Here is a 22182-nt window from a genome sequence, read left to right on the forward strand (position 1 = left end):
TCAGTGCAGCATGTAGTGATAACGCAAACAAGAAAAATTAAACAGGTTTTTTTGTTCAGAGTTCTTTTTCTGGAACACAAACAAATGCATTAAAATACAAGCTTCAGTGCTAGATCAGATGAAGACACGGCGCATTTACTGCGCAGTTTCATACACAAACGCTTCCTGAGCTACTGGAGCAATAAGGCTTTGTTACTTTAGATCAGCAGCTCAGCATTCCGTTCATTTTTTCATGTCATTCTCATAAGGCAAAATTCTAAATAGAAGTTATTTTAATGCTTGAAAATTAGGATTAATTGGCAGCAACATATGAGCACGCATTTGTTACGCAGTATCAATTCACACAGCTCAGGCTGCTCAAGCAGTGGTGGGAGGAGCAGTGGGAGACAAATTCATTCACCTCTGCTGGAAGCCCAATGTTACGTGGGATAGCAGATGCTGTGGGTCATCCACGAGATGTTTCCACCACATCCCCATAAAGAACAGAAAAGTGCACCGCTGGTTCATATTGACAACTTTTTATTTCTACAGAACACGCTATAAAAAATGAACAGGTTTGTTAGCTTACAAAGTAAAAGGTTTAAGTAAACTTTAGCTCAGACTTGAAGAACATTGCCAATTCATCAAGCTAGTACTAGCTTACTTTAATTATTGGCCAAATACAACGTTTCACAGACTTTTTCTCCCAGCTGATTCTTTGTTTGCAGTACTCTAAAATCATTTCTGGTGCTTGGGATATCCAGCCCCCTCTCCCCATCCTAATACAGCAGGAAAGACACAAACATGCCACTTAAATTAAAGAAAGAAAAAATGGAGCAAGTGGAATCCGAGACTGCAAAAATATATACAAGCATTTACCTTTTTCCTGAACTAAACATTTCAACCATAAAAATATTAAACAGCCATACCCTATAGAACTAGGGCTAAGGCTATTTCAATTATAACTATTTTTTATTTTAAAAATATAGGGCTGAAAGCCTTTTGGGTGATATTTATACATTACCAACATTTCTAGCTTCCCTACATGAACCATAAATCATTATGCAGAACACAAACTATGTTTCGTAGCTTAATTTTGCATTATCCTGTTGAATTCAATCTCTCTTGTAAATATGTTAGATAACTAGATTTCACTGTAAGAATTAACATAAACAGAATATTTATAAGGCTTTTTTCTTCTCCTTGTGAGCTGTATACGGTAAAATAGCCATCAAATGTCTTGAAATTGGCAGATTTTCCTCCTAGTAAAACTGTGGAGCAAGGCTAGCTTTCACCGCCAGTGAAAAGGTGAAAGAGGATAATCCCTGTATCATCAGAAACTCTTTCCCACTGCTCTTGCTAGAATACACATGACAAAAGGAGGCATTTTCTCTAAGGTCTTATTATTCTTCTTTCCAGTGAGCATGTATCACCTCAACTTGAAAAACTCTTTCAGAAAGTCAGTTAAAACTGTCATGCCTTGGTTCTTAAAAGGCCTGAATCAGATTTTCCCTCTGGCAGTTCAGACAGAAGGAAGGAAATGCTCTCTTCAAGACTGGAGGTTCGGTTCTAGTTTCCTGTTGTCCTGGTTCAGCTCCAGCATAAGAAGCCTCTTCAGAACAGCTGCTGCTGTCCCAGTGCTCTGAGCTACGGTTATGCTTTAACCTGTGCTACTTCAAGTGCCACGTTTCTGACTACGGCTAACAGCCACATCGACTCACAGAAGTTTCCTTTCCTCCCTTCAGATAAGGAAGGAGCTGACCATACCTGAAAAGTGCATTCAGTCTAAAGGAGCAATAAAATGTCACTGTAAACCAGAAGAGAACTGAATATTAACAGATTCTAAAAGGAAGCAAAAGATGCTATAAATCCAGTAAGGACATATTACAAAAGTTACTAGCTGTGTGAGCAGCTTAGGGTGACCTAGCATAGAAATCTTCCCCAAGAACTTGTTCTAATCTTTATAGAACTGTTTTCTGATGCTCCAACATGTCAAAAGTCTGGAATCCGTGGATAAACTTCCAAGTCCTCTGATCTTAGCTAATGTGGCATTACCAGTTCCTCACCAAAAATGATAAGTATTATCATCTTTAAAATCCAGCTATTTTGTACCTCTTCCTGAGAAACCAACAAAGTCTTCAGAGAAAACTGACTGCAACATGGAAGAATAACACTGAGTATAATGTCCATTAACACTTCCCACAAGAAACATCAGTCTGCAAATGGGAATCTGCATTGAATCAGTGCAATCCCAGGCGGTCTCGTCTTTTGCAAAACAAGGGAAGAAGCACAGCGTTAACACAGTTGTAGAAGTTAGATGTGTTACACAGAAAAAGATCAGAACTCTTCGGAGGGCACAAGCAAACGTTCCAGCAACTTTGGGCAGACGTTTATTTTGCTGAAATTCGCAAGACTGTGAGAAAAACAACACAAAGCTACGCCCTGGATTTGTGCCACAGTTTGACATCCCCTTAACAGCAGTCTGAGTCCCACTGGCATGTGAGCAGACTCCGGGCAAGGAAAAACAGTCCAGCCACACTTGAGTTAAAAAAATAGCTTAAGCGATGAATTTGCTCACAGTAGGCAGAGGACGGTCACAAGTCGGCTCTAATAACACTGCTGTAAAGAGGTTATGATGTTGCTGCAGCATTGCAGCTACTAATGAACTTCCCAGTACATCAGTAGCAAAATATGCTACTAAAAAGGAAAGACAAAACTATTTTAAAAAACCTGTCAGTCATTAAGGACACATTCTAAGTAATGAAAGGTAAAACAAAGCAGAGCCCAAAGCTGTATTAAATCTCTACTTGGGTCATAACTCCTTTGTAGCCATATCTGATCGCTCTTTTGATTTCTGAAAGTGCTCAGTAGAAATCCAGAGTTAACGTGGATAAAACCTCAGGATAACATCCATTGACTTACACACTAGTGTTGTTAAATAAATCCAAGTCAAGTCTACTTTACAATGAAGTGTGCAACAAGCAGAAGAAGTGAAGAAGAACATCGTGTGGAGTTCACATTCTTCAAGGTGCAAATCACAGCTATTCCTGTCCAAATCCTTCTGTTTCTTCAATTGCAAATAACAGCTTCTCCTTCAACTGCTCGTAATTCTTATAGGGTGGAAGGTCTAGGCGATTGAAACTGAAAACAAAGGAAAACCTGAATTATTGTGGAATTATTTAAACCACCAAAAAGCCATTAGGAACACAGGCATATCAACTTTCCTGTTCAGAGGGATAACTGGATTTATACCCTCTAACACAGCTGTACCTTCATGTGCATTTATCTGTGAAAGTAGAGTTAAAGCACAAGCACTCTAACAATAATTTCCCAGAAATGGTGATGCACTGAGTAAGAAGCCTCACTTCATCTCTCTTTTGTATTTGAAATTTAAAATTTGAGCTTTTTCACAAAGCACCAGTGTAATTGAGAAACTGAGCAGAAGCTGCAATTTCTCTAGCGAACAGGGAGCACGAGTGTGCCTATTTGTTTTCAGTGCCAAGATAGATCAATCCCAAACTCCTGGGAAAAAAGTGCCACTTACTACATTTTTTCTTGTCAGTAGTGTGCAAATCCATGGCATTCACAATGGAATCAGCTCCACAACAAAACTGTTTTTCAGAAGTTCAACTATTACTCAACAAAGCTTACTGGCATAACCCAGTGTTTTGCTTTCACACAATCTCAGCCACTTTCATATATTACCCACTTTCTGAAATCTCAAAGTAGATTGTCATCAGTAAAAACAGAACCATAACAGAATTTTATCCTATCTACTTACCAGGTGTGACTTCTAGGTAACCAGTTTTCCTTCCCAACTTTCTCAATACAAAATTTTTGGGGCCCATTGCTCCCTGTAAAAAAAATCAAATAATTAAGTCTCAGGTCTAGCTGCCTACCTGTATCAGTAGTAATACACGACAACTGAGTGTGAAAGGCTTGAAGAGAAAGCAAGATTTTAACTGCTTGCAGAGACCAAAGACATCTGCCTTTCCCTACATCTCTCTGAAGAAACCCACGTAGAAAAATGCAGAAATATGAAGTGGTTCTGAAAGAAACTCAATCACTGAATCACACAATTGCTTTGGGACTGGAAGGAATCTCTGGACTTTTCCTGGTCCTTCCACTCTGATCAGGCAGGGATACCCAGAGCAGGCTGTCCTACCAGGACCACGTCCAAACCATCTGTCAAATCACTGATGGAAGGCGTGAACACTCCCCCGTCCCTTTTTCTGTCACAGCTCTGGCAGTACGCAAGACTTAGGAAGAAGAGTCAATATACATTCATAAAAAACATCCTTACATATACAGGTTGGTCCTTATTAAAGAAAGGAATTAATAGAGGTACAAAATGCATTAAAGAGGGCTTGTTACCCATGAGGTCAGCAAATCCTCCCACTGGTAATCTGCATGTTCCAGTAACGAACTGTAGAAGTCTCATTCTCTTTTCGTTATCTATTTCTTTTACAAACTGAAAAATAATAATTAACATTGATGTAAAATTTATTATTTACATTTTCACTTCATCATCACCCCTAGAATAGCTGGATTAGCAGCAATAATTTATATTTACACACTACAAATTTGTTGAGTAATTCTGACTGTTGCTCACTAAGCTGTTGCTGTGCTCTTCTGAGGAAAAAAGCAGTCTACAAACCTGCCAGAACCACAGTATCTGTCTGCTGGTTCTGGTATAATGCCTGTAGATGGTATGCCTCTGCCAGTCGTTTAAATCAATTTCCTGCATTCCACACAGGAGCACCTTGAGGGGAGAAAAAGGATAAAAACATGAAACTACAAGCTACTGCTTTGCTTCTACAGCAGAGTACTGTACTCAAACTCTATTGTACTTCAAAGCACCTACAATCACAGCGTTCTCATTTTGAATTGTAAACTTCACAGCAAATAATAACAACCACTCACGAACAGAATTTGGAGAGAGCACAGAATAGAAAAGCCATTTGTGAAAATGTTTGTATTTAGACATTCAAGCCAGGAATGTATACTTCATCACTGCCTAACCATACAATTCCGTGCAGAAATGATGTTTTGCTTCAGAGTATAATTTTGAGAGACCAAAAGTAGCTAAAACCTGGTCCACGCAGTAATGTGATCATCCACTGATATTGGCTTTTTACCTCCCTTTCTTTCAAATTACTCATTCTTTAAACACAAGCAAAACTCACTGTCAAGGATTTCAAAAGCAATCAGTCAAAAAGTTTATACTGGCAGAATCTCTGCGCTGGAAACGTGTCGGTTGTGAAGAAGAAAGTGAAGAAGAACACACTCACCAAACAGTCACCAAACAGTCACCAAACAGTCACCAAACAGTCACCAAACAGTCACCAAACAGTCACCAAACAGTCACCAAACAGTCACCAAACAGTCACCAAACAGTCACCAAACAGTCACCAAACACTCACCAACACGTGAGGCTTCTCTCACACATTCTCAAAACAGAACTGTCAGCCTTCACGAACTCTGTTCTTCAGACACTGACTGAAATTTAAGTACTACGTGTCACAGCCTGGATCTGGCAATAGTCAAAGAATCCTTTACCTCCAGTTCCTTAGCATCGAAATACTGCAGATACTGCTGTGGCAGGATTTCATTGAAGCCTTCAAAAAAAGCTTGTGTCTGTTCCTCAACACCTCGGGAAAGTCTCCATTCTGCTACCAGCCTGTAGAAGATACAGGAGGATAATTTACAATGGGCTATGCCAACCCAAGTTAATCTTTGTTAGTTTATTCTGAAATGAACCGTAAGTGATGTGAAGAAAAGTGACGTAAAGTCTGGGAAGTTCCAGGGATAGAGCACTGTACAACTGCACCTGCAGCCTTCACTCTGTGCCAACAGTTTTGAGTTAAAACCCTATGTTTCCAACCACTGCTATGGAAAGCATTTTAAGCTCAAACAGGAGGCAGCATCTACTCACTGATTATATTAATGAGAGCACAGCAGTCCCTAGGTATTTGGAGAAGGAAAAAAAAGGCAGAGCTAGATTCATCTAATATTGTCCCCAGAAATCTCAGTCATTATCCATGACAAGGTAAAATCTAGGTCAGGTGTACTGGTGAAGATAAGTAGGACTGCTAGCTTACCAAGAAACGACTATGTCCATTTGGAAAGTTCCATATTTGTTTCTGTTAATCATGAAACTTTGCTCTGTGGTAGAAACTCCACTCTCCATTAACAAAAAGGTGAAAAGCAGGCAGGAGACCCGAAGAACCTGAACCCAGGGAGAAGCAGATATTATGCTGAATTCAAGCCTAACCTGTCAGGAGAACTGGAATCTAAAGGAGAGATGAAACTCTGGGGAACGTAACACAGGACCCAGAGTATGGCAGAAGAAAGAGTATTACTTAGGCTGCAATCCGAGCTCTCCCTGGGTTCCTCAAAACTAGAAGAGAATGGTCTTCTGCAGATACTGCTTACTCTCCATCCCAATCAGGATTTTGCACAACTGCAAAATGCCAATATGTTCCTTCTGCAAATGTTACCATTTCTGTGAAATGCTCTTGGACGACTCATGAAAGCAATTCCTACTCTCTCATCTCTCAAACCTTTCCCACAAAAAGCCTTCACACAACATATCATAAGAAAGAGGAAAATTTTACTGATTCAATTTATCTCATGTCTGCCATGTGTGCAGTGGTTTCTTGTTTGTTTCCTCTTTGTTTTGAGCAGATCCTCTGTGTAAGACGATGCTGAAGTTCACACCTTAAAGCAGAGCTTGTACACTGCTGCTCACTGGGGATCTTTTGAGGCAAGGAGGGGATCTTTTGAGACAAGGCACCTCATAGTTTTTCTCCAGACCACCTGAGCTCATGGTTTTCTTCTGGAATCACTCGTAGGCTCCTTTCCTTGCTTTAAAACCTTCTGGTGCTGCTATATCATAATTCCTCACTTACGACAGTACAACACTTCACATTATTCACAATGCTGCCTTGTTACAAATGCCAGGACATAACAGCACTGTAAGGGCAGTTCACATGGAAACCAGTATCGAAACGATGCATTTTTAAAAACTCAAGTTTATCACAAAAGCATCCAAAAATGTTCTTTGGTTAAAAACAAGCAACAGCATAAATGGCTGGAGAGAATATCAGCAGTCTACAAAGGCAAAATGGGAAGAATAATGTGTGCAATGGGGAACTACCATTCACATTTGTTGCCATGATGTTCTGCTAAACTAAATTATCTCTGGGAAAAAAAAAAAACAAGTGGAGCTTCTACTAAACTGAATCTTTTGGGAAAAGTAATATATAGTAATATATTTTTTTAAATATTTCCACCAATATTTTCCTTCCAAACGCAGAATCTGAACGATTGCCACATTTTGCCAACATCAGTAATTATTCATAGACAGAATTTCAATAATGCTTCATATTGCATAGTGACAGTATTTTCTTGATTGAGATAAAAGAAACAGGAGAGATAAGAGTATTTCAAAATCTTCACTTAATCTTACCTAATATATTCTTCTTTGTTTTCTTCTGTCACGAGAATGTTGCTACCATTTGGCTTCAAATCATGGCTTTTGATTTCACCCAGAATTTCTTTGTCAACTGAGAAAAACATTTCCAAGCCACATTCTTCAATATCATTCTCTCTGCAAGGAAGAAAACGTGATTATAAATAACCAGGTCCAGACTATGCACGCAGTAGAATTGATGTGTATGAAGAATATAAGGACTTTTCTTAACTGTTTAGAGCTCAAGAATCAAGTTAAGGAAATGTTACACAATAACTGTGGTTCTGTAAGATTCACCCCACTGATGTGCATAAGCAAACTGTGCACTAGGTACAATAGCATCCTTAAATTCATGTGTCACTGGGCTGACAAACTACCCACTGCCTCTAAGCGAATGCCCATGGAATGCAAAAACCTTTCAATAATGACATTGTTGTGTTTCATTACCTGCTGCCTTGCCAAGTAATAGCAGATAAGAAGAAAAAGACTCAGAATGCTTAATGAATTATCTTCAACTCCAGTATATTTATGGGACTATCTTGTAAATGTATCAAAACATCCTAAGCTCCTAAGTTAACAAAATAATGCATTCCTGAGAAAGAGGAATTTTCTCATTAGAGACTTCGAAGTAAGAAGAACCTTCATGCAACAAACACTGCTGGGATCTCTGTTCTCTCTATATGGTTCAGTAGCCAGAAGAACAGGTGCAACATTGCAATGTCTACGTTGGTAAGTGCTCCTACCCAGCAGCGATGCACATACGCAGGGTGCTGTACTGGGGCTGGCAGGGACAAGGCTGCTGTCCCCACGGCAGCCACACGGTGCTGTGCTTTGCACTTGCTGCTAGAGCAGCACTGGTAGCACAGCCACGTTTTGGCTCCTGCCAAACAGTGCTGGCACAGCATCAACTCTGCAGCCCCTGAGCCAGCAAGGCTGGGTGTGGGCAAGAGGAGGGGGAAGGGCCATCAGCAGGGCACTGATCTACACTGACGGAAGGGATGCTGCACACCAGGTGATGCCACACACAGCACAAACAGCTGGGGAAGGGGCACAGCATGTACTGAGGTCCTGCTTTCCAAGGGGTGGACAAACACTGCTTAATACTGATGGATCTCCCATCCCTCGGGGTGTCCAAGGACATGCTAGATGGGGACAAGATGATCCAGTGGTTGGCAACCCTGCTGGCAGCAGTGGAGCTGGAACCAGATGGACTTTGAGGTCCCTTCCAACCCAGGCCATTCTATAACGAGCAGAGAATAATTGTTTTCTCCCCTTGTATGGCCTTTGCTTGATGTTTTTCTTTTTCCTCCTTTTCCTTTAAATTGTCCTTGTCTCAACCTATGAGCATTTCATTCATTTATTTTCCAACCACATTTTCTCTCCCTCCTCTTCCTTTGAGGAGGGGCAGTGACAGCACGGGGTGGTGGTGTTCTGTTGACAACTGGTGTGAAACCACCACTTGATGAACACTTCCAACATAAAATGCAAGCGTCCTGAACTATAAACATAGAAACAGCAATACTGAAAACACCACCGTGTTTACCGTATTTAGTGCTGTGATGCAACGGTGCTTCTCAATTTCATCTCTCCAAAATACAATATGAAATCTCAGGAGAGCTGATGGATGGCAAAATAAAATTACTTCTTCCTTTCAAATGAAAGACACCTGCTCTAACTGACTCGGCTTGAGCAGAGGGGCCTCACTAGATGAACTCTCAAGGACTTTCCAAACAAAGTAATTCTGCAGATTTTCTGAAACAGTGGAAATGAGAAAAACGAGCAGAAAGTTATTCCACGTTACTGCAAAATTTCCTGGGAACTTGCATCATTTGCTTTTTTGGTGATTAATAACATGGTATCCACACTCTGCCAGCTGTGATTTTTTTTTTACTGCACACTTACAGTCATTTCCTTCAGCAGTGCTGGTAAGCAGGTCCAGCTGCTGACCTCTGCATGTAGAGCTCAGTGCACAGTGCTTAGAGGTCTGAAGGTTCCTCTTTGAAATGCTCACAAACTTCCGTGTTTACTCAAAAAGGGGCAAAGCTTTCATGAACTCCAGATTAGAAGACTGCTGTATCAGTACAGACACTGCAATTGATATATAGCTTGTGTTTTTGCTAGAGATAGCTTTCAGAAAAGTTCTTGCTACAGCCCTAAGTTTCCTCATCGCTTTTTTTTCTGAGGCAATGAACTAGAAGTTAAAAAAAATATATATCCAAACAGCCAAACTAGCCAAAAAGAAACCCCCTCAAAATACTAAGTGTAAATTAATAAAAGCGTACGTAACCAGGAATTTGAAACTAACATTTAGAGTGAAATGCAAAAGCTGTTTTGGACAAGTTCTGAGTTTCCTAGCTCCCTATACCTCCTGTGTAAGCTTCTCCTGGTAGGACTGCTGGTCCTACTTGGAAACATACTCAAACTTCTTGTACTTGGAAAGCTCACACAAACTATCACCTGAATGCTGTCTGGTAATGCTGCACACGTTGAAGTAAAGGTGAGGAGGGGGAAAAAGTAATCTGTAATATCTACAAGTCCTCTTCACTGCCACTGACAAGTAGCTTAGTACTGATATGCAGAAGGCTCTGTGCTCTCTTTTGATCCATTACAGTAACACAAGCATCAAAAGAACTATACAGAGAATAAATACAACACACTTCTGCACCAAAAGACCTTCAAGTTATCTATCAGATGTTATTAAAAAAAACCCAAAACACTGCTTTGAAATGTGCAAACGATAGTGCTGAACAAGTGCCCAGCTCACCTGTACTGCACAGACAAATGCAAAGAGGTGGCTATGTTCACACAAGGTTAATACCACTCCTTCACTCTTAGACTTTCCACAGAACAGGAATGGATTGACATTGTTCTTAAGGTAAATTTTGTTACACGTGGTACTTCTTAGAATTTATTCACAAGTTCCATGCGCCTTGATTAAAGAGCAATTAGTGTAAAATTCTTTCCTGTAGCTTGCCTTTCTCTCACTGCTGTATTTGTTTGGTTTCTAAAACCCAGTGAGTCACAGGATAACTGTGGGAATTCAACAAAAACTGTTTAGAGCAGCAGCTGTGGAACAAGATAAACAGCATGAGGACCAAGGACACCTCTAGAAGAACGAACATCTCATGGCTCTGACTGGAGAAGTGCCTGAGTGAACGGTTGAAGAGTGTTTGTAGAATGCTCTGCTGGCATGTAAAGGTGGATGGGGAAGTCGTAGGGGTGGATGGGAAAGCTAGAAAAAGAAAACCTGTGAAGTGATGTGAGAACTTGTAAGAAATGATTTGGATCATTCACATCTGAGTCCGTGCATCAGACGCTGCAGATAACAAATGGTGTCTTCTTCTTATAAAGAAAGAAATACACACCTACTAGAGGTTCTTTAATTACAAGAATCAAGCCTTCCATCTTTTTTTTCCCTTTCAGGTCTCAATTTCTCGGCATCTTTACTCAAATACCAACTACTGAAGTTTCCTAATGAAACGTTCACTTACACACCTTCTAACAGCACATTACCCAGCACAGAACAGGCTACTTCTTCAAAACTGATCCAAAACTCCTATTTCAACTTGCAAATATCTCAAAAGCTCTCTCACCCTTTCTTCCTTGCTTACGATAACACTCCCAAGATCCATCACCAGACATTCACTACTTTTTGTCTGTCACGTTTCTGCTTTTAAAAAATGCATTCATCTCCTAAGCTTTTTAAAAAACACTTCATCTTTCTGGAGTGAAATAAGTTTTACCTCTCTAGACACATAAACCAGCCTAACTCTGCAGATTTTTAAAAAATTGTTATTTATTATTACAGCAGTAGAAGTTTTAACTGACTTTATGTCCCTTCTACTCCTCAGCCCCCAATTCCTGCTTTTAACTGTCAGGAAAAGAAAATCACCACTGCTATTAGAAGAAACGATGCATAACAACCCTCAAATCTTGCTCTTATAGAATTAGTACCGAATTACAATGCCTTAAAACTAAATGCTGTTTAAAATTATTACTAAGTGGTATTTTTTGTGACATTTCCAAAACAGTTCTCGTCTATAAACTGCAGATCCTTTCTACTCACTGCTCTCTGGAGAGGAAATCTGCAAAGGAGTGAAGAGGACTTAAAAAGAATACGAATGTAGAGCGCACAAATGACTGACAATGCATACATGGAAGGCTAGATGTAGAAATGGGCTTAAATCATCCACCTTGGAGCAAAAAAGCAACAACAGCTAGAAAATATACAAGAATTAACTTTAAATCCTTGATATTAACTGTCCAGTAAAAAATGCAGCTACGACTGACATAAGAATTACGTGACAGCAAATAATAAGCTACATTTACTAACTGCAAGTCACTGTAAGTCCCAACGTGCTTTCTAACTAAACCAGCTATTTTAAAGCACTACTGACAGGATTTTTGCTGGTTTCTTTCGCTGATTTCCAGGTTCAATGGAATTTACTTGTGTTATTAGTAACAGCATGCAAGAGTACCGCTTCTGTCTAGCTACATTTATTTAAAAATAGTAATAATGGAACACAAGATGCTGTGTAGAATATCCAGTGAACTAAAAATGCAATGGAGTCTTGCATATCTAATTATTTGTGTATCTCAAATGAGGGTAAGAGTTCCATTACTGTTCTGTAATTGACATACCCTGCTGCTCACTGGTGGTTTGGGTTTTTTTCAGTAATAAATTTACATTTCCTTTCTGGCATGAGTGAAAAAATAAACATTTTATTGCCATTTCAAGAACAAAATCAAGTCAAACTCACTTTACCCAGATGAGAGAGTTGTAAAACTCTGGGTCAACAGATTCTAAATCCTTGAGTCCTACTGGCTTGTTTAAGATACGTTTATAGAACGGCAGAGAGAAACCAGTGTCAATGAATTTTCCATGGAACAAAGCCTGAAGAACATGAAAACAGACAAAATAATGCAAAGGATGACTGAATACTCAATATGACAACATTCTGTACTGTGAACCAACAAAATTTGAGAGCTCAATATTAGAGCAACCCAGAATATTACAGCTGCTAATATATTTGATTCATTTATACTCATAGTAGTTATACCCAAACACCTCGTAAAAATTTTAGCTCAAAGATGCATTTTTAATTATTCATTTGATGACAAAATATTTAAAGGAAAAATTACAGAGATAACTTTTGTTTTTGAACATACCATGGCAATGAACCTTCCAATAAAACGGAAGTATTTCAGATGGTCTGGATTAATGTAGGAGGCTGGGTTTATCTGTAAGCAGTAGTTATCTTTTCCAGCATATTCAAACAGGCAATACATTGGGTTCAAAACTTCATGTGATAACAGAAAGAACCATTCCCTGAAATCACAAACAAAAAGTACATTTCAAAAGATTAAAAATGAGCTGACCGAACTGATAAGCTGAAAGTTGACCTAGAAACTTGCCAATACAAGTAGTCAAGCTGACTTCTTTCCCAGAAACTATGGCTAAACTGAACTGAAACTAACAAAAATGATGGTTTAGTAAGCAAAGTTACAATGTTATCCTACCATCAGTGGTGTGAAAAATGACTCCTCATTTTAAACAGGCAATTAAAATGCTATCATAGGCTTAAATTGTAAACTTTTAGGCAATGCTAATTAATTTATGCTCTTCTCATTACATTCACGTAAGAGGTTTGACTTGAAAGTAGATTTCCACCCATTTTCAGTAAACCTCTACTGTGGTTATCAACAATCATGACAAAGCCAATAAACTGTGCATCTGTTGAGACAGATTAAAGCAATTCCTAAAGTGAACTGAAAAGAGTCTTAAACAGTTTTAAGGCATGCAGTGATATTCTAAGGAAAGATTAGGAATGAGTTTTGCTAATATTCTGAAAGCACTGCAGTCCAAGGATGTACTTCAGAGAAGCCTTCAGAAAAGCTTGCAGGAAAAACCATTATTTGCCATTTTAGTTCAGCTTACCTTGCAACACCTCCATAATCTAAGCCTTCTTCACCAGGGAAAATAACCCACAAACGTCTCCGCAGATCCTGAGGGCTGAAGCTCATTATCTTAGTAAAAGAAAAACAACCCATTTACGTGAAGAAAACAGCTGTAAGCATTGGCTGGGCATATTACTATTTACTACACCAAGCAGCATTCAACGAAACATGAATTCATGAAATAGCAGAATCACAGAATTGCTCAGGTTGGAAAAGACCTTAAAGATCATCGAGTCCAACCACAACCCAACCATCCTACCCAACTCTAACAGCCCTCTGCTAAATCATGGCCCTGAGCACCACATCCAAACAGTTTTAAACGCATCCAGGGATGGTGACTCAACCACCTCCCTGGGGAGCCCATTCCACTGCTTAACAGCCCTTCCTGTAACAAAGTTTGTCCTGATATCTAACGTTCATTGAGGGGTTAGTAGCAAACATATTTCCACAAATTAACTAGAAAGAAAAATAATAATTTGCAAATCAAAGATGCATGCTTAGGCCAACAGCCTGCACATAAGTACCTGACAAAAAAAAAAGAAAAAACAGCCAAAAAATAATATGGGGCCAAAGCACATACATTCAGGATCTTTAAAATACAATATTGAATGGTACCTGAGGGGCACCCAAGTTACAAGCGGTGAAGAGAAAACACACACACACAAAAAAAACCCACCTAGAATAAAAATTGTTTGCAATGACAGGTATAGAATTTAGATAAAAAATTATTTTAAAATCTCTACTAGCCTGTAGTTATTATCACAGCAAATTCTGTATTTCCAACACAAATAACTACTACTGACAAATGGTTAACTACAGTTCGGTCTTTGTGGTTACATCATCTAAACTACTGATCAAGCAGCATGTTTTCTTAAACATTCCAAGGTTTGTTGACATGTACATGGTCATACTACCTCTCTCTTGCTTCTTTCTAGTAGTAACATAATTTTATTACTTCTACAATTACTATAAAATGACAAAGTGCAATTTTAGAAATTAGTTTGGAGTCAATTTTCAGTTCCAGGGCTTGTTTTGTCTGCTACTAGCCCCCTTTATTATTTGACCAAGCAGATTCTCATGTTGTTTCTGCATGCTCAAATTTGTTTCTATCAGATTGAAAAACAGCTGCTCTCAGCTTCTATTTAACAAGCAGCGGAAGCAATTATTGCCACAATTAACATTAAAAAAGTAAAAGGGGAATTCCAAAGCACTTCCAAATATTGTACAGAAACAAATTTTAAGCGTGGTTTAAGTCTCAAAGCATTGTGAAATTTTGCTACTAGTAATTTAAATACAATTAATCATTTTGGTTTTCTTTCAACCACTTCATTATTCTTCTGAAGATCCCTAACACTGAGACAAGTTCAGCTTAATGTATTTTGGTACAAAAGTGTGCTTATGGAACACAGGATAAGTGTGCCAACACAGCAGAGCACGCTAACTTCCAGAGGAGGGGGAGCTGCACTCTTCCCAAAACAAGATTTTAAAGAACTTAGTGGAAAAATAAATAATTTATATACATATATAAACAGATAGATAAGATATAGATATATTTATATTTGTTTCATGGACACAGTGACACTTGGAGACACAATTTCACATTTTTGCATGATCTTTAGATATACAAGCAAGGCTGCATGCTGTTAGTTTTTGTTCGTCTCTATTCAAATAACATTATTAAGATGTCAGGGCATTAAGAATGACACACAGATAACAGATTACTTCAATTCAACTTCTCAGGCCCACTACTAATATGTTTTAGTACAATACCTGTTGAAATGAGTCTTCAAATAATGTTTTTCTGCTCACTGTGATCTTTATGTGTTGTGGCATTGCCAGTTGCTGAAATGACATTTTGCAGAGGTGAGATACACAATCACTTCATGTTTCTAATACTGTTTTAACTGTAGTTTACTACAGACACTGTTTTAAGAGGTAAAGGTAAATGTCACTAATCCATATAAGCAGCCAGCAATCAAGACACTTTCACTTCTATTTATTCAAAGAACAATTGCTTCCACAGCTGAGATCTACAGCAAGGTACACAGGTCTTCTGATCCTGCTTTGAGCAGCTTCAAAGTGTACTCTGCCAGAACGCAGGAAAACATTAAGATCAAACACATACTCTAAATCAGCAGGCCTTCCAGCACATTTCATACAAAAAAAAAACATTCTGTGGTTGTTCTGTGCAAGGTGAAAAATTAGGCTCCACTCTGCTTTTTCAAACTATAATTCATGGACTTTTGAAAACTGAACCAGTTAAAACAAAGACTTTTTCCAAGGCACCAAGTTACACAATCCTATGGTGTTTGCAGAATTTAAAGGACCAAGACTAACAGTGCAATTTGCTCCTACATGAGGCCATTCCAATCTGTAACATAGGATATTTTTCCAAGCTTAGACATACATGTTCTGTGCCAGACATCTTGCTCTTCTTTCAGAAGCATTCATGCAGAAACTACATCATGTATTAACCGTATTTCAGAATACTGTGCTTTCTCACATCCCCTTAACAGCGTAAGGAAAACTGCACTCTTAAATTCAGCAGTTTGCAAAATAAACTGTAAATAAATGTAGGTTTTCTATACCAAGTTTTAAAGCTGCCTTCCCACTTCCATCAGTTTACGCAGGCCTGGTGTTTTTTCTCCCCTTTTTAAATTCACTTAAAGTAGGTTAATTAATTAATTAATTTAATTTGATTAATCTTATTTGTAGAGCACTGAATAAGTGGTTCATTCACAGCAAGTCAGCAGAACACAAAAAAGCAAACAAATGTTCCCAATAAAGAAATCCATACCTGACACCAGAATCGGAAATAATGGACCTTTGCCTTGAAATCCCGAACATAGGCTATGTGGGGCCCGTTGTCTCTGGAACCAAAGCAAGAAGAAAGAATTTCAAGAGTGTCTCCGTAATTTAAGACAAAGTCTGCTGATTTATCATCTATGTAGCTACACGGTTCAGTTGGCTTTCTGGCTGGATATTCTTTTCACTTGAGAAAGTTGGTTTTTTGTATTTTTAAACTAAAACAACCTCTCCTTTGTAAACAGTAAAGTGTAAACGCAGTATTTTTTCAACAGTATCTACCTATTAATTGTATTTAGAAATGTAATAAGAAGAATGGAATGTCATTGACCATTTGGTTAATTTAAGTTTGTACTTAAGTTCTGGTTTTAATTCCACTTAATCTCCTAAAATGCAAAGAAAGAAAAAGTGTATTTACAAAAAGAAAGACTAGTAAATGGAAGAAAGGGATCTGGTCATTAGAAATACCAATAAACCTCATGTCATATCTACTAGTTAGCAAGGGGAATTCTGAAGTGTTCAAAACACTCCTCTTCAGGAGGAGTTATCAGTGGACTAAAAAAAAGAAAAGAAAAGAAAAAGGTTACATGAAAAGCTTCCTGTACACAAAACAAAGAGGAAATAAACTTTCAAAACTGATGGCTGTTGAACTTCACATTCAAAAGCTAGTAGTCAACACTTACAGAGCAGACTTGCCCGTGCGGGGATCTATGTATGTAGTGGTTCTTCTATTGTGATCCACAAAATACGGAATGCCATCCACAGTAAATCGCATTTCCCAACCCTCAGGTAAGGGTTTCTCATTTAATTGACTGTGAGTACAAGAAAACACATGGGAACTTCATGCAGCTTAACACAATTAAGGCAACCAACCAGTGACTGGAGACAGTAACAATTTTAGTGCGTCTAGAAGTGAAGGCTGAGAAACTTTCCATTTATTCTGTCCTGTTCTCTCCAATTTTCAAGTCAGTTCTCAGACCACAGTGATTGTTTAAACAAATTTTTAGCTCTATCTGTTGCATTATCTAGAATAACAGCAAATAGAAACTGTCATTTTTACTCTGAAACTGACACTGCCTTACTAAATAGCTTTAGCTACCTCACGTATAATTGCAGTAGCCAAAAGCTTCGAGTGTTTCAGAATGACAAAAATAAAAGAACATAAAGGAAATACAAACAGTGCTCTTGTGTAATTTTCTGACAACTTCCAACTCAAGTTTGATATCAGTGTAAGTGTATCTTGAAATACTTGGAAATCTTCAGCAGTATCCACCAAAGTGTTCCCAGAGACCTTCCCCCATGGAAAGACACTGTAGGATCATGTTTCAAGCTATAAATTTAGGTGGTTATTAGAAATAATAGTGTTTTCCATTCAGTTAGCTGCTGCGGATGTGCCTGGCACAGAAAGGCCGTCGTCTCTGGCTACAGCTATTAGCACCTCCACTTCTCTTCCTCTTGTGTAAGGGAGAGGTGAAGTTGTTTCACCTGGTGGAAATTTTCATCTCACTCAGAAAATCTGGGATGAAACATCCTTCACTCTTCACTTCCTACCTCCGAGAGACAAAGAAACTGGACCCCAAACTAAATAGTAATAACACTAATCAATTACTTGTGGTGGTGTCTCAAGTTTTCTTTGTTTCTCTTTTGTAGTTTTTTTTTTTTTTAATTTAAAAAAATGATAAGGAGGAAGTGCTGCAGTTCCTGGAGTTTGTGTTTTCATCTCTATCTCTTTGCTATTGTCTGTTTGATAAATAATATTTTGACTCCGAATCTTCTACATCACAGGATGCATGAAATCCTTCTCTCTCTCCCGCAGCAATACAAATATACATACAATATATAAAAATAGTAGGAACTGTTCTGGGGAATTAACTCATTGCTGCTGACCAAGATTTTCCTGCTAACTCTATTATTACTCTGTGATATTTTTGACAATCTCCATTTCAGTGGTATCCTTTAAAAATCACCATCTGAGAACTGTGTATAGGACATGGGGGAATGGTTTTAAATTGGGACAGGGGAGGTTTAGGTTGGATATGAGGAGGAAGTTTTTCCACCCAGAGGCTGGTGAGGCACTGGCACAGGTTGCCCAAGGAGGCTGTGGATGCTCCATCCCTGCAGGCATTCAAGGCCAGGCTGGATGTGGCTCTGGGCAGCCTGGGCTGCTGGTTGGTGACCTGCACACAGCAGGGGGTTGGAACTGGATGATCTTTAAGATCCTTTTTCAACTCAGGCCATTCTATGATTCTGTAACAGCCTATGTTTGAGCCACAAGCAGCATCACCTAGCCCTCATTATTGTTACTTTGTTACATTTTCACTTCAGATTTACAAGAAGCTGCAATTGATTTCTTACCCCTGACTCCTAGGATCTTCCCACTGCGTGATACGTGTGTTGTGATTGACAAAATACACTCTGCCATTGCTGTCGGTTCTCTTTTCTAAAAAATATACAAAAGGAAAACAAATTTCAAGACCTAGGTTACCAGACTGTTGAAACATTAAATGAAACAAATAAATCCAACTACCAGAGCCTGCCACAGCCTCACCTGTGTCCAAGTTTCTCCATACCTCCTTTGACACAACAGCTTTTCACTTTCATTGACATTATGCCTTACTAGGCTATTCACAAACAGGAGTTTATCTAAATAATTCCAACTGCTAATAATCATATGAAACTGCATCATCACCCATCCCCAGTGAAAAGCTGCACTTAAGGTGTTCATGCAGAATTTCTTAGCATCTCAATTTTTACCATGAAAAGATCAGCTGTCTACAACTGTGCAGCTAATAGCTAATAGGGTCTGGACATCACAGTAACAACAGAAATATTTGTGGGAAGGAAACAGTTAACCACAAGAGATTCACCTTCATTACACACACTGGCCTTCTTCTTGCACTTCTTCAAAAGCTTTTTCAGGTATTTTTCCAAATTAAAAATGTATAAGAATTAAAACATAGATAAGATGATTTTCTCTATTAAGATCCTTTACCATGTTTTTTTTAGCTCTAAGAAAAAAACAATTGGAAGCAAGCAAAAAGAGAAGCTGTTTTCTCCACAAGAAATCCCAGCTGCTTTGATTTTTGCTACATGCTTCACAAACCATACAGACAATGAAGACAAAAGAGGCTGCAGAGGTACATAAAAGAATCAAGAGAGTACAGAGGTTTGTGAACAGCAGTATCATCTTTCATACTCATCTAACAGACAGGAAATGAAAGTGAACATGGTTTCCAAGGTTTTTGCTCAGGTAAATATATGTCCATGACTCTAAACCGTTTACAATAAATGCAAGGATTTGGTCTTCTGGATCATCTGGCATTTCTTTACACCATTTTTATTTAGGGAATTATGAGGCATGCAGAATGTAGAAGACAAATGACAAAAAAAGGCCAAAGTTTGACTACAATAGGTAAAAAGCTCCAATTTACAAGGGAAGTCTGGAAGCAGACACTTGTCTACAGGAGCTGCACTGGCAGCAGCATTCATCTCAATATGGAAATGCAGTTTCATGGCTTCCCAAGCAACATCAGTCTGAAAAACACACTTTGAAATACTGCGTGTGTAGTGCAACAAAGCGCAACAATGTTATGGGGTGATGTTGCATCTACATGAGAACAGAAATCTAAGTAGTTACATTTGAAAAACAAAACAGCAAAATCCCAACTCTAACTCTGACAGGCAGTCACTTGCTTTAAAATTAAACAACCCTGATAACACTGCCTGTGTATCATGAAACTTGAGTTCTCACATCTGCTTCACAGTCACAGCAGGAATTAAATTTTACATTTTTATACACATGCACAAAAAATTGCATTCACTGTAAACTGTTAAACCTGTGAAGTACAAAACCAAACAAATTTATCCCAGGGAGAGGGACAAGTCCAGGAGTGATTATTAGCTGTCATTACAAAAGCTTTTCAGAGCAATAAATACCCAGGATGGCGGGAGAGGGGGTAAACCCTGCCTAATGAAAATGGTGAAAAATAGGATGACAGTGTGAAAGAAGCTATTGTGACACAATAATTTCTGAGAGAAAACAGAATACTCTGTAGTTTCTAAAGCACTTCAGAACTGTACATCCTTGTCAGGACTTGACATTTTAACAGAACGCTTGATTGGATTTAATTTTGAAAGGAAAAATAATCTAGATTTTCATTTAAACAAAAGCAGCCTAGAAAAGCTGATAAAATAACTTGGCAGAAATCTTTAATGCTTTAATGTCTAATTACACTGCCCTACAAAATGTTATTTCAAATCAGCCTTACCCCATCCAGGTGGCAGTGGGCCAAGGGGATCGAATTCTTTGTTCTGAGTGGAAGAAAAGTCCTGGTTCTGCAAGTCACACAAACAAATGGTGCATTAATAATGGCCAGCTACCATCCATTTGCTTTCCAGATGTTCTAACGCAGCCATCATAAATTATTGAAGTATATATGCATTTTTGTTGATTTTACATATAACTAAAGATGCCAACATTTTTTTTTTTCCTCAAAAAAAAAAAAAAAAAAAAAAAAAAGTGGAAACTGCAAGCAAAGACAGCATACAGTTCATTACAAATTGGTCTTTTCTTTGGCCTCACTTATTCCCTGGTACTAAGCTCTCCTGTTAGCTAATTTTACAGCCCTTGGCATGCTTCATGAACTGCAGAGCCAAGAAAATAATTATCCTTTGTGAAGTGCCCCTGCCTAAGCAGAAGGAAATTAGTACAGTATTACCCCAAATAATCAGAAAGCAAGCCACTTCATTCCTGCATACAGTACTCTTTTCCCCACCACTCAGAACCTGCTCTGTTCTTGACAGGCTAGTAGCATTTCAGTTTCTGTAGCCTACTTCAGAGGCACTGCACCTACTGTTATAGGCATTACTCCTGCTATTCAGAGGCAAGCAATACACTTGCAATTCTGGAAGGTTTATCTTCAATTCCTCTGCCTTGATTACATTCATTTCATTTCACCCAGAGTAGAAACATGTCCCGTGAGCCTGCCTTCCTTCCCAGTCTTTGGCTAAGCCATTGCAAGACACAATATAAATAAAACAGCACTAATTTTATCGACATTAGACATAAATTTTAAAAAGAACATCAGATATATTCAGCTGTAATATATATTATATATATGCAAAAACCATCAAGCTGTCTACAGCCATTGCAAGGACATGGGCCAAGGTTACCAATTACTACTTCATCCCATGCCACAAACTCAAAGCTAAGATACATCTCAAGAATAAACTGTAATGAAGGCTGGAATCATTGCCAGAAGAAGTCACCCACAAACAGGCTCAAAACAATCGTATAAACCCAGCTTCAATCTGCAGAAGAGAGAATAATGGGTTCAGAACTCGGAAAAGATGCTTCTCTTAGCTTTTACAGTCAGCACTGCATTTCTTACCCCATAGATAAACCTCTGATTGAACTGCTGCATCGCTCCTTGAAGCTGACTGCGCTGAAGCTGCCACTGTTCGTAATTTCGGACAGACTCTAACGTTGGCCTCTGCCACGTTGTTGTTCTCGTGAAGTGGTCAACGTAGTAAATTCTCCCCATGTTGTCAACTCGTCGCTCCCAGCTTTAAAAAATTAAAAATAAAATTAGATCTGCGAGTTCTCAAGAGCAGCCAGTTGTAATGGTTCAGCAGCACGTACAGGCAAACAGCCATTACATTTGGAAGCAGACCTGAGGCACAGGCTCATTAATAGATGTGGTTTTCATCTTTTACTCTCCACTAATGCTATGTAAAGAGCTAAAATAACATGTAATCCCCTCTATGTTCTTCCCAACTCAGATTCACTCTAATTCCTGCACTTCCAGTTTAAGCACTGAAAGGTTGAAACCTACCTTTCAAGTGCTACACCAAACACTGTCAATAATGTACTGTTACTACTGCATTTACCCCAGCCAATCTGTAAGACAATAATCTGCAGGCTTCTCATAAAGACAAGAAAAACTCAGATAGCTGAGTGGTACAAT

The 22182-nt window shown here is 38.7% G+C and overlaps 1 protein-coding gene across 9 annotated transcripts in view; it reads right to left on the bottom strand.

Annotated features, from left to right (window-relative positions):
• Positions 1-22182, bottom strand: part of ITCH (itchy E3 ubiquitin protein ligase) — a 232467-nt gene that overhangs the window by 168832 nt on the left and 41453 nt on the right. For 7 of the 9 annotated variants that reach the window (XM_048963529.1, XM_048963528.1, XM_048963526.1 and 4 more), the window contains exons 10-18: positions 21607-21781; positions 20485-20551; positions 18572-18656; positions 16900-17028; positions 16209-16281; positions 15182-15253; positions 13392-13480; positions 12623-12782; positions 12214-12347 (exon numbers count right to left, since the gene is read on the bottom strand). In XM_048963529.1, the coding sequence (XP_048819486.1) occupies positions 12214-12347; positions 12623-12782; positions 13392-13480; positions 15182-15253; positions 16209-16281; positions 16900-17028; positions 18572-18656; positions 20485-20551; positions 21607-21781 (984 nt within the window). Of the gene's footprint in view, positions 1-502; positions 3121-3760; positions 3834-4353; positions 4451-4636; positions 4742-5538; positions 5660-7431; positions 7592-12213; positions 12348-12622; positions 12783-13391; positions 13481-15181; positions 15254-16208; positions 16282-16899; positions 17029-18571; positions 18657-20484; positions 20552-21606; positions 21782-22182 lie in introns of those variants that run through there. The other 2 variants (XM_048963532.1, XM_048963531.1) reach the window with 2 other exon arrangements.

The sequence above is a fragment of the Lagopus muta genome, chromosome 16, assembly GCF_023343835.1.
Source record: "Lagopus muta isolate bLagMut1 chromosome 16, bLagMut1 primary, whole genome shotgun sequence".
NCBI classification, from domain to species: Eukaryota; Metazoa; Chordata; class Aves; order Galliformes; family Phasianidae; genus Lagopus; species Lagopus muta.